The sequence below is a fragment of the Tupaia chinensis genome, unplaced genomic scaffold, assembly GCF_000334495.1.
Source record: "Tupaia chinensis unplaced genomic scaffold, TupChi_1.0 Scaffold000673_1, whole genome shotgun sequence".
Lineage (NCBI taxonomy): Eukaryota > Metazoa > Chordata > Mammalia > Scandentia > Tupaiidae > Tupaia > Tupaia belangeri.
The window spans coordinates 435,896-445,509 of NW_006160196.1; the positions used below are offsets into that span (position 1 = coordinate 435,896).

At 57.5% G+C, this 9,614-nt stretch overlaps 2 protein-coding genes across 4 annotated transcripts in view; one reads left to right on the forward strand and one right to left on the reverse strand.

Moving 5' to 3' along the window:
- The first annotated feature begins 2,049 nt into the window (after window positions 1-2,049).
- FUZ (fuzzy planar cell polarity protein) lies at window positions 2,050-7,933 on the forward strand. The gene is given in 12 exon segments (XM_006160131.3): window positions 2,050-2,371; window positions 2,613-2,734; window positions 2,988-3,072; window positions 3,325-3,393; window positions 3,604-3,708; window positions 4,352-4,549; window positions 4,672-4,767; window positions 5,045-5,089; window positions 5,092-5,174; window positions 5,251-5,315; window positions 5,396-5,470; window positions 7,681-7,933. Coding segments are annotated over 12 exon segments (1,278 nt in total). The 5' UTR covers window positions 2,050-2,260; the 3' UTR covers window positions 7,905-7,933.
- Window positions 7,934-7,940: 7 nt separating this feature from the next.
- Window positions 7,941-9,614, reverse strand: part of AP2A1 (adaptor related protein complex 2 subunit alpha 1) — a 54,086-nt gene continuing 52,412 nt past the window's right edge. For all 3 annotated transcript variants that reach the window (XM_006160129.3, XM_006160128.2, XM_006160130.2), the window contains 5 exons: window positions 9,299-9,422; window positions 9,080-9,196; window positions 8,923-8,992; window positions 8,631-8,765; window positions 7,941-8,372 (listed from right to left, as the gene is read on the reverse strand). In XM_006160129.3, the coding sequence (XP_006160191.1) occupies window positions 8,295-8,372; window positions 8,631-8,765; window positions 8,923-8,992; window positions 9,080-9,196; window positions 9,299-9,422 (524 nt within the window). In that variant the 3' untranslated portion in view covers window positions 7,941-8,294. The remainder of the gene's footprint in view (window positions 8,373-8,630; window positions 8,766-8,922; window positions 8,993-9,079; window positions 9,197-9,298; window positions 9,423-9,614) is intronic.

Consider the following 9,614-nt stretch of genomic DNA (forward strand, 5'->3'; position numbering starts at 1 on the left):
TTTTTTTTTAAGAGAGATCTTTGCTATAGGGTGTGTGCTGTTGCTGGAGAGACAGACAGAAAGTGAGAAATGACCCCCTAGGGACTAGCAGTTAGGGTAATGGCTATTGTGGGAGGCTGCGCACCAAGGAATATTGCCGGTTTCTCAGAAAGCAAACAATTACACAATGCCAAAAGCCATGATTGGCTTCCCTTCAAACCCTCACCTTCAAAATCAAACTCTGATTGGCCACTAGAATCCCTCAGATTTGTATATCCGGCACCTTATGATTGGTCCAAAGCAACCAATCATAACCCCCCTTTTACAACCAATCACGGCCCACCAACATGTATATAACCACGATCCCTGGCCCACAATCACCAGACTACACAGACGACCTGGAAGACCCTGAAGAGTTATAACACCGCACCGTCTCTGGAAGACCCTGAAGAGTTGTAACACCATGTCATCTCCGGACGACCCTGAAGAGTTGTGAAGAGTTGTGACACCGCGTCATCTCTGTGCTGCTCACATTGTGCTGCCCACAATAAACGGATGACCCTGAAGACACTGTGTTGTCTCCGTGTTGTAACACTGCGCCGCTTGTCCCAGTTCTCACTCCTTCCCTTAGGAAACCTGTTCAACTGTCCCACCCGGGTCGGGACAGGCTATGTTGCTGTTCTTCCATATAGCCGACTGTGATTCGAGTCCCAGACTCAGTGGCTTAAACTCAATCCGGACACGTATCCTGAGAGGAAAATGGAGAAGGGATTTTGGCGTCGTCATCTCCCCAGGGGGGGATTTCTCGCTTTCTGTCTCTGTCTCTCTGGCGACTGCATGCGCCCTATAGCAAAAATCTCTCCAAAAAAAGAAAAAAGAAAAATCACCCCCAGGGGTGATGGCCATGCCGCAATCCCCTCTCTATTTATATCCGGACTTTGGAAACCACGAGTTTCAAGCTGTAGGTCAGAAAATAAAACCAGGGTTGACTACGGGGGTGGGTGGTGGTGGTGGTAGTGGTGTGTGTGTGTGTGTGTGTGTGTGTGTCCAGCAACATAAATAACCATTAGGACATCTGTTGGTCCCCATGTATGAATATTCTGTAAAGCTCTCTTTTTAGAGAATTTGGGAAATATTTTCACATTCTACACTGTAAGTTGTGACATACAAATTCATTACAAAAATTGTTACTTGGGGGACCAGCAGTTAGCGTAATGGCTATGTCGCTGGACTCCCACGTAGTCGACAGCAGTTCGCGTCCCGGACCCGGTGGCTTAAAACTCATGCCGGGCGCGTGTGCGTGTGTGCCCAAGATCCTGAGAGGAGAATGGAGAAGGGATTGCGTTGTGACCATCCCCCCTGGGGGGTGATTTCTCACTTTCTGTCTCTCTGGCTGCCGGGGCAACGCCCGTCAAAACAAAAAACTCTCAAAAAAAAAAAAAAAAAAAAAATTCTTACTTGGGGGGGAGGGCGGCAGGGGTGGCGTGGTGGTTAAGAGGCTGGAGAGTCCCATACCTGGCCGCTTGCTTTCTCACTTTCTCTCTCTCTGTTTCTCTCTGGTCAAATTGAAATAAGTAAATAAAATAAGTTCAATAAAATAATTCTAAAAAATGGTTACTTCGATGATTCAAAAAAAAAATAAAAGATTTTTTTTCTTTTTCTAACCAAAACCACCATCGCACTTGGTGGTTACTAGGCAACGCTCGCTGGACCAAACCACTCTGGAAGGCTAGGGGAAAGAGGGCGCTCCAACGGCGACCCCCGGCCATCCTTGCGCAGGGCAACTGTTCACAGCCTCAGGATATTGGCGTGAATGGTGGTTGCTAGGCAACGCGTTCGCGCGGTCGCCATCTTTGAGTCGGGCTCCGTGTTTACTACCACGAAATGGAAATGATACCGAGTGCGGTTGCTACGCAACGCCCTGGCACCCTCACAGTCTTCGAGTCAACCTCTTCGTTCAGCAATTCAAATAATTGGAGTCATACCTTCTCAGGGATGATGTACAAAGCCTTCCACGAATGTCTTGCCGCCATCTTTGTTAGGGGTACAGTGACTTCCGGATGGGGCGGAAGAGAACCCAAACGGGTTTGGGGAGCTGCGGGAGTAGGGATTGCGGGTCTGTTTGAGTTGGATCAAGAAGGCGGGGGTTTAGGTCTTTTCCAGGCAGCTACCCATCTCGCCCTCTGGCGGCTCCGGGCGGCAGAAGGACTTAGTGTGACACTGGCATGCTCCCAGAGTGGCACTGACCGTCCCCACGCGGGGGACTGCGCAGGGGGCCCACATGGGGGAGGAAGGGGCCGGGGGCACCGTGCATCTGCTCTGCCTCGCGGCCTCCAGCGGGGTGCCCCTGTTCTGCCGGAGCAGCCGCGGCGGCGCCCCCACCCGCCAGCAGGTGGGGCCTGGGTGCCTGGCTCTAAATAGATGGGGACTCTGGTCCAGGGACTAAGGGCTGGGAGGCTTCGGTGCCCCGTAGTACCGAGAGGGCCAGGGGACAAACTGCCTGATTGCCTGAAGAGGATCTGTCAGGACTTGTGGGAAGAAGAGGGAAACTGGGAAAGTGCTGGGAACTCGGACACTTCGGTCCCAAGGAGGAGGGGGTGGGGCTCCTGTCTAATCCCCCAACTTCTTCCCAGCTCCCGTTCTCTGTCATTGGCTCCCTCAATGGAGTCCACATGTTTGGGCAGAACCTGGAGGTGCAGCTGAGCTCTGCGAGGACCGAGGACACGACTGTGGTGTGGAAAAGCTTCCATGACAGGTTCCCAGGCGGGAGCTGGGGCAGGGGCAGGGGCTGGGACTGGGTGATAGCCCCTTTTGAAGATGACCCAGGGGGCCAACCAGCTCTTTAAGGCCAGTTGTTCATGTGCACGTGGGATCTTTGTCCAGCCAGTTCCTGTCTGATCCCCATTTTCTCTGTGAGGCAGGTTGGGCTGAGGGAGGACGAGGCTGGTATTCTAGGATCAACGACAGACACTCCTGTGCCCACTGTCCTTCTCCCCTTGTTCCCACAGCATCACTCTCATCGTCCTGTCTTCTGAGGAGGGCACCTCGGAACTGGGGCTGGAGAGGCTCCTCCAGATGGTGTTTGGGGCCATGGTGAGCCTCTCCAGCCCTCTTTCTCCAAAACGCAGGAACCTGAGCTCTCAGCACCCACTGCCCTCAGGCCAGCAGCCCAGGACCCCAACACCAGCCTGCCCAGAAACTGTATCCTGGTCCTAGTTTCCCAGGTCTCCCTCAGACTCGGGGGCCAGATCTCCAGCCTCTTCCTTCCTTAGACCAGGAGTTTGGGTCCCAACTCTCCCTCTCTCAGTTTTCCAGGGCCCATCCTCTCCTCTATGGTTCTTCTAGGTTCTTCTTGTGGGACTCGAAGAACTGACCAATATCCGCAACGTAGAGAGACTGAAGAAGGAGTTGAGGGTGAGGCTGCAGGGTGTGAAGATGGGGAGTGGATACCTGGGCACTTGCCATTTGGGAACTACTTCCCAGCATCCCCTGGCACAGCAATGACAGTGTGGACTTTTGGGGCAACTTGGTTGTCCGACCCTTGAGCCAGGCCCAGCATTGCCCATTTTCTGCGGGGGAGGCAGCACCTCCAGGACCTAGACTCCTCCCTTGTCTCTCTGCTAGGCCAGTTACCGCCTCATCGACAGCTTCCTAGGGGGCTCGGAGCTCATCGGGGACCTGACCCAGTGTGTGGACTGTGTGATCCCTCCAGAGGGGTCCCTCCTGCAGGTATTGGGGGGTGCTATGGAAACCTGGGTCGGTTCTCTGCTTTATTCTGAACCGTTGCCCCCGCCTCCTCCTGTCCTCTCAGCCTCCAGTCCAACCCCCACATGTCCCAGGAGAATCCACACCCAGAGCTGGCCACCCTCTTTGTGGCTTCTCCCTCAGGCTGTGGCCCCTCCTGGTGTGTGAGGGCCTGTGGCATCCGCTGCGAAGTCCAAGTCCACCCTCACTTGGTGCTCAGGGCGCCCACAGACCCCGCACCCTCACGGCCGGCCGCGTACATGCCCTTCCTGCCTGTGAACCTGGGTCTATGGGTCCTTAAACACCGCCCTGTGGATTCACCGTCTGGCCTGGGTTGTGCCCACTCGCCACACAGTAGGCCTGGAGAAACCGCAGCTGCTGTGGAGACCCAGCTAGCACAGGCCAAGGCGGGCTAGGCGGTTTAATCTAACTTTCTAATGGGAGGTGGGATCGTGGCTGTCAGGTGAGGGGACTCAGGTTCACAGGGCGAGACACGAGCGTGGCCGTTCAGCAAGCTCTGGGGCTCCCGTGGGTCCTTGGTCCTTTCCCACTCTTTACCTACCTGGGGGGGGTCACTGCCGCCCCCCTCTCGTGTATGCTGACGCCTTTGCCGGCCTCCGGTACCCAGGAAGCCCTTTCCGGGTTCGCCGAGGCGGCGGGCACAGCCTTCGTCAGCCTGGTGGTGTCAGGTCGAGTGGTGGCAGCGACAGAAGGCTGGTGGCGGCTGGGGATGCCTGAGGCCGTGCTGCTGCCCTGGCTGGGGGGGTCCCTGCCGCCGCAGGCTGCCCGCGACTACCCGGTGTACCTGCCACACGGGAGTCCCACGGTGAGTGGTGGGGTCGGTCCGCAGGGGACAGGTGCAGCTGGGGACCAGTGCGCGAGGGGGGAGGCGGGGCCTGCGATGGGAAGGGGCGGAGCCGCCGGCGGCTGCACACTATCCCGTTTCAGGTTCCGCACCGGCTACTGACCCTGGCGCTGCTGCCGGGCCTGGAGCTGTGTCTGCTCTGCGGTCCGCGACCCCCCCTCAGCCAGCTGGATCCACAGGTGAATCTGGCCATGTCCTGCTTTATCACCGCCAAAACCCGCGAGCCGCTTCTCGTCGCCCCGCCCCCTTCTGCAGGCCACGCCTCCCGCTGGTTGCGGTCCAATCGCCTTCACCCCGGCTCGGCCACTCTCCCACCCTCACCCAATCCTCCCAAGCCTCGCCCCTCCCGCCTCCTCGCTTGCTTTAGGCCCCTCCCCTCCCGCTTGACCACGTCTCCCTTTGGCACCTGTCTGACCTCACCACAGCCCCTCCTGTCATTGACTATGGCCTGTGCAGCTTTTGGAGCGGTGGTGGCAGCCCCCGCGGGGCCCCTTGAGAGCCTGCCAGCCGCTGGGAAAAAAAACTGCCAGCCGCTGGGACCCCGGGCGCTGCCCGATGGCTTCCCGCTGCACTCGGACATCCTCGGGTAGGGCTCAAATAGGGCAATGGGATGGGGTCCTCCTTCCCTCTTCCTTTAGCTATGACACTCTCCTTTCCCAAAGGCTGCTGCTCCTGCACCTGGAACTGAAACGTTGCCTCTTCACCGTGGAGCCCTTGGGAGACAAAGGTGACTGAGGACTAGGGTGGGCAGAGAGCAGCGAGGGCCAGAGAGGGGCTTTCATCACCCTGTATACTCCCCTCTTCCAGAGCCTTCTGCTGAACAGCGCCGGCGCCTCCTCCGCAACTTCTACACCCTGGTCACTACTGCACACTTCCCACCAGGTCAGTGGTAGACGCAGCACCCCCGTTACACAGGCTTGGACACTCAGCCCCAGATCACACAGGTGGCAGTAAGAGGTGGGGTGGGAGCAATAGGAAGGACACCCAACCAGCACAAGCTGGGCAGTGTTCCTTGAGGACTGACAGACAGGAAGGGGGGGACGAGGAGATCCCTGTCTGGGCTCAGAACCACCTGCGTAATCCCAGCAGTCAACACTGAGCCCTCTGGGACCAGCAGGTGGCGTGGTGCCTAAGGTGCTGGATACCCCACATGGCTGACCACAGTTCAAGTCCTGGATCTGGTGGCTTGTTTTCTCCTCCCCCCTCTCTGTGTCTCTCTGGTCAAATAAAAGTGAATGGGGACCAGCAGTTGGTGTAATGGCTATGTCACTAGACTGCCATGTAGCTGACCACTGTTTGAGTCCCGGACCCAGTGGCTTAAACTCACACCAGGTGCCTGTGCATGCGTGCCCAAGATCCCGAGAGGAGAGTGGAGAAGGGACTGCAGTGTGGCCAACCCCCCTGGGGGTGATTTCTCGCTTTTTGTCTCTCTGGCGAGCACACATGCCCTATAAAAAAGTACATGAATGGGGCTGGCAGATGGTGTGATTATTAAGGGCACTGGACTCCCACAGGGTGGGCTGCAGAATTCCAGGCCTGGCAGCTCTCTGTTCCTCTCTGGTCAAATTAAAATAAATAAATGGGTGGGGCTGGCAAGTAGCATGCTGGACTCCCAGATGGCTGACCATGGTTTGAGTCCCAGATCTGGAAGCTTGATTTCTCATTTTTGTTCTCTCTCTCTGGTGAACTATAGCAAACCAAATGATAATAATAAATAAATAAATAACAGTTTAAATAAGGATAAATAATTCTTAAAAAGAAAAAAATGAATAAAAATTAAATAATTCTTTTTCTTTTTTGAGAGGTTTTTGCTATACGGCACGTATGCTCACCAGAGAGACAGAGAAAGACAGAAAGCGAGATGGGGGATGGTCACGCTGCAATCCCTTCTCCTCCATTCTCCTCTCGGGGTCTTGGGCACGCACACACACACACATGCCCGGCGTGAGTTTAAGCCACCGGGTCCAGGACTTGAAACGCAGTCGACTACATGGGAGTTCAGCGACATAGCCATTATGCTATCTGCTGGTCCTAAAATTAAATAATTCTTCAAAAAAATTGAGCCCTCCTGTCTCCCAGTGCCTTTATACAGATGAGGAAACACGGCTCAGAGTAAGCTACGTTCACACCTGGCAGACACTATGCCACAGCTCTGAGAGCACAGGCTTTGCCTATAGTCTGGGGGGACGGGGGCAGATCCCATAGGCTTCAGGTTAGGAAGAAGTCATAGAACCCGTGAGACCCCAGAGACGGGGAGGGACCTGGGGGGCCTCAGCCCATTGAGGATCCGTGACTGCAGTATCAGGGTAAAGAGCACCAGCTCAGAGGGCCACATCCCTTCCTAGCCAGGACTCCACCTGTCCTCACCCCCTGCTGTGAAGCCGGGTTCTCCAAGGGTTACCTGGGCTTGTGTGTTACAGCCAGGGTCTGGCTGGGCAGCACCTGCTTGTGTAGGCATAGTTTTGTTTATTCTTTTAATTTTTAAAAAATTTCACTTGTTATTTAAACTTTACCAGAAACAGAGAGAGAGAATGGGAAAGTACGAAAACAAGCCACCAGGTCCAGGACTCAAACCATGGTCAGTCATGTGGGAATCCAGCACCTTAACTACCATGCCACCTGCTATAGGGCACATGTGCTTGCTGTGGGGGGAGGACAGAGAGTGAGAAGCAAAGTGAGGAATCACCCCCTCACCGGGGGGATGGCCAGGCTGCAATCGCTTCTCCTTCATTCTCCTCCCAGGGTTTTGCGCACACAAGCACACAGGCCCAGAGGGATTTTTAAGCTGCCAGGTCTGGGACTCCACCATGTGGGAGTCCAACACTTTAACCACCATGCCACCTGTTGGCCCATGTGGGGTTGCCTGGGGCTGGCACAACACCTCAGGATGTCAGGGACTGAGGCTGGTGAGAAAAGGATGAGCTGGTCGAGGAAGTCCTTGGCTGTCTTCAGCGCTGAGGCCCTCCCCTGACAAGAGGTTCCCAGACCCCAAAGATTGGGAACTTAGCCCAGGGTGGGGTGTGGCTTCTGAAGGTGCGCCTACTCCCCTCTGAGCCCAATGGCCACCCGGGCCCTCCCTGTCCTCTCCCCAGAGCCAGGGCCACCAGAGAAGACAGAGGATGCAGCCCACCAAGCACAGCAGCCGAGAGCCTGCTACCTGGTCTTGGGGCCCGAGGAGCCCGGCGTGGGACTGCGACTGGTGGCTCTGCAGCTGGGGCCTCGGCGCCTGCTGCTGCTGCTGACTCCTCAGAGCCCCACCCATGGGCTGCGTAGCCTGGCCACCCACACTCTGCACGCCCTCACCCCGCTGCTCTGACCACCTGGGAGGCCATGGACACAGGCCTGGGGCTGATTAGCGTCTCTCTGTTTATTCGCTCACAATAATACACAGCCCCTGGACGGGGAGGGGTGGGAGGGGCTACGACGGGGGGGGAGGGGAGGAGGCACCCACTGCCCTGGCCCCTCTCCCCTCTGTGCTTTGGGGGGAAAGGGAGGGAGGGGGCTCCCCCTTACCCCCCAGAATGTAAACAGCAGCAGATGAACAAAAATAAAAATACAAAAGGCCGGAGAAAGGTCCCAGGCAACCCCCCACCCCTGGGGTCTTCCCTGTCACCAGTGGAGGTCCCCTCGCTGCCCATCCACCAAAGTTGCCTCAGTCTTAGGGGCTGCTGGCGCCGGCCACATCCCCGGGGGCAGAGTCCAGGGCTCAGAACTGCTGGGCCAGCAGCTCACACAGGTGACGGGAGACGGGCTCCTTGCTGGTGCGCAGGGTCAGCCTGTACATCTGGGTGGGACAAGGGCAGGACTCAGAGGGGACAGGGCAGGCCCCGGGAGAGAAACAGTGGGAGACAGACGATGAGAGAAAAAGGGAGAAAGGGCCCAGGAGATAATAGAGTGGGCAGGAGTGAAAGGACAAGGCAGGGAGAGGAGAACCTCAGGGTGGAGGAACCGGGGGATAGAGCACTGAGTGTCAGAGAGGCAGGAGCACAATGGAGCAAGGGCACAGAGCACGGCATGGGCAGGGAGGAGTGTCCTCACTCACCTGGGCCTGGGCGTTGGGCTCCAGCCGAAGCAGACAGCCCACCTGCAGGGCTTTAGTCTGGATGATTCCAGCCCCTACGAAGTTCTCAGGGTTGGGGTCCACGTTATCCAGGAGGGCAGAGCCAAAGCCCAGAAGCTGGGAGGGGGGAGGAGCCTTCAGAGCGCACCCAGACTCTGGGAGCCCCTGGGCAACTTCCCTTTCCCCAAAGCCTTGGGGGCGGGAATCCGCCCAGCTGACAGGTGGGAAAGCAGAGGCTGAGCAAGCCGCGCGCTGCACCTGCAAACAGCCTCACCTTGGCCTTAGTGACTTCGGCGTCCATGGGGTGGTTGGCTTTGAAGATTTTCTGCGCCTCCTGTTGAGGGCTGGGGGGTGAGGAAAGGTTCCAGTCAGAGGCAGGAGGCCCCGGCCCACCCACCCCAGAGCTGGCCTCGGCTGTGCCCGGCCCTCACAGGCTCAGCTGCTTCCAACGCTGGAAAAAGTCTTGTGCCGCCATCTCTGTGGGCTGGAAGAACTTGTTGATGGTCACTGGCAACTTCAGGGTCAGGGACTGGGGGGCGCCACCATACCTAGTGGGGAAGGAGGGCCCACGTTAGGCCTCGCCCCCAACCGCAGGTCCTGCCCCCAAACTGGCCACGCACTCAGCACTCACCGGAAGCCTGGAGACTCACCGGAAGCGCACTGACAGCAGCGGGGGCGTCAGGAAGTCCCGCAGACACTCGATGTTGAGCACCTGCTGCACCTGCGCTCCACCGTCCACCTGCGCCGCCACACGCTTGGTCTGCACGGCCAGCTGTGCCCGCCGCGGTCAAGGAAGCCAGAGACTGAGGGGGCTGGCCAAGGGGGCCTAGGCTGTGAACCCGATTTTCTGGCAGCCCTGCCATGCAATTCTGGACTCACCCTACAAGGCCCAACTTCAGAGACCCCTGTGTGATACCTCTGATTCCCCCCCCCCAGGAGGTCTCCAACAACCAGGGGCCCCGGCGC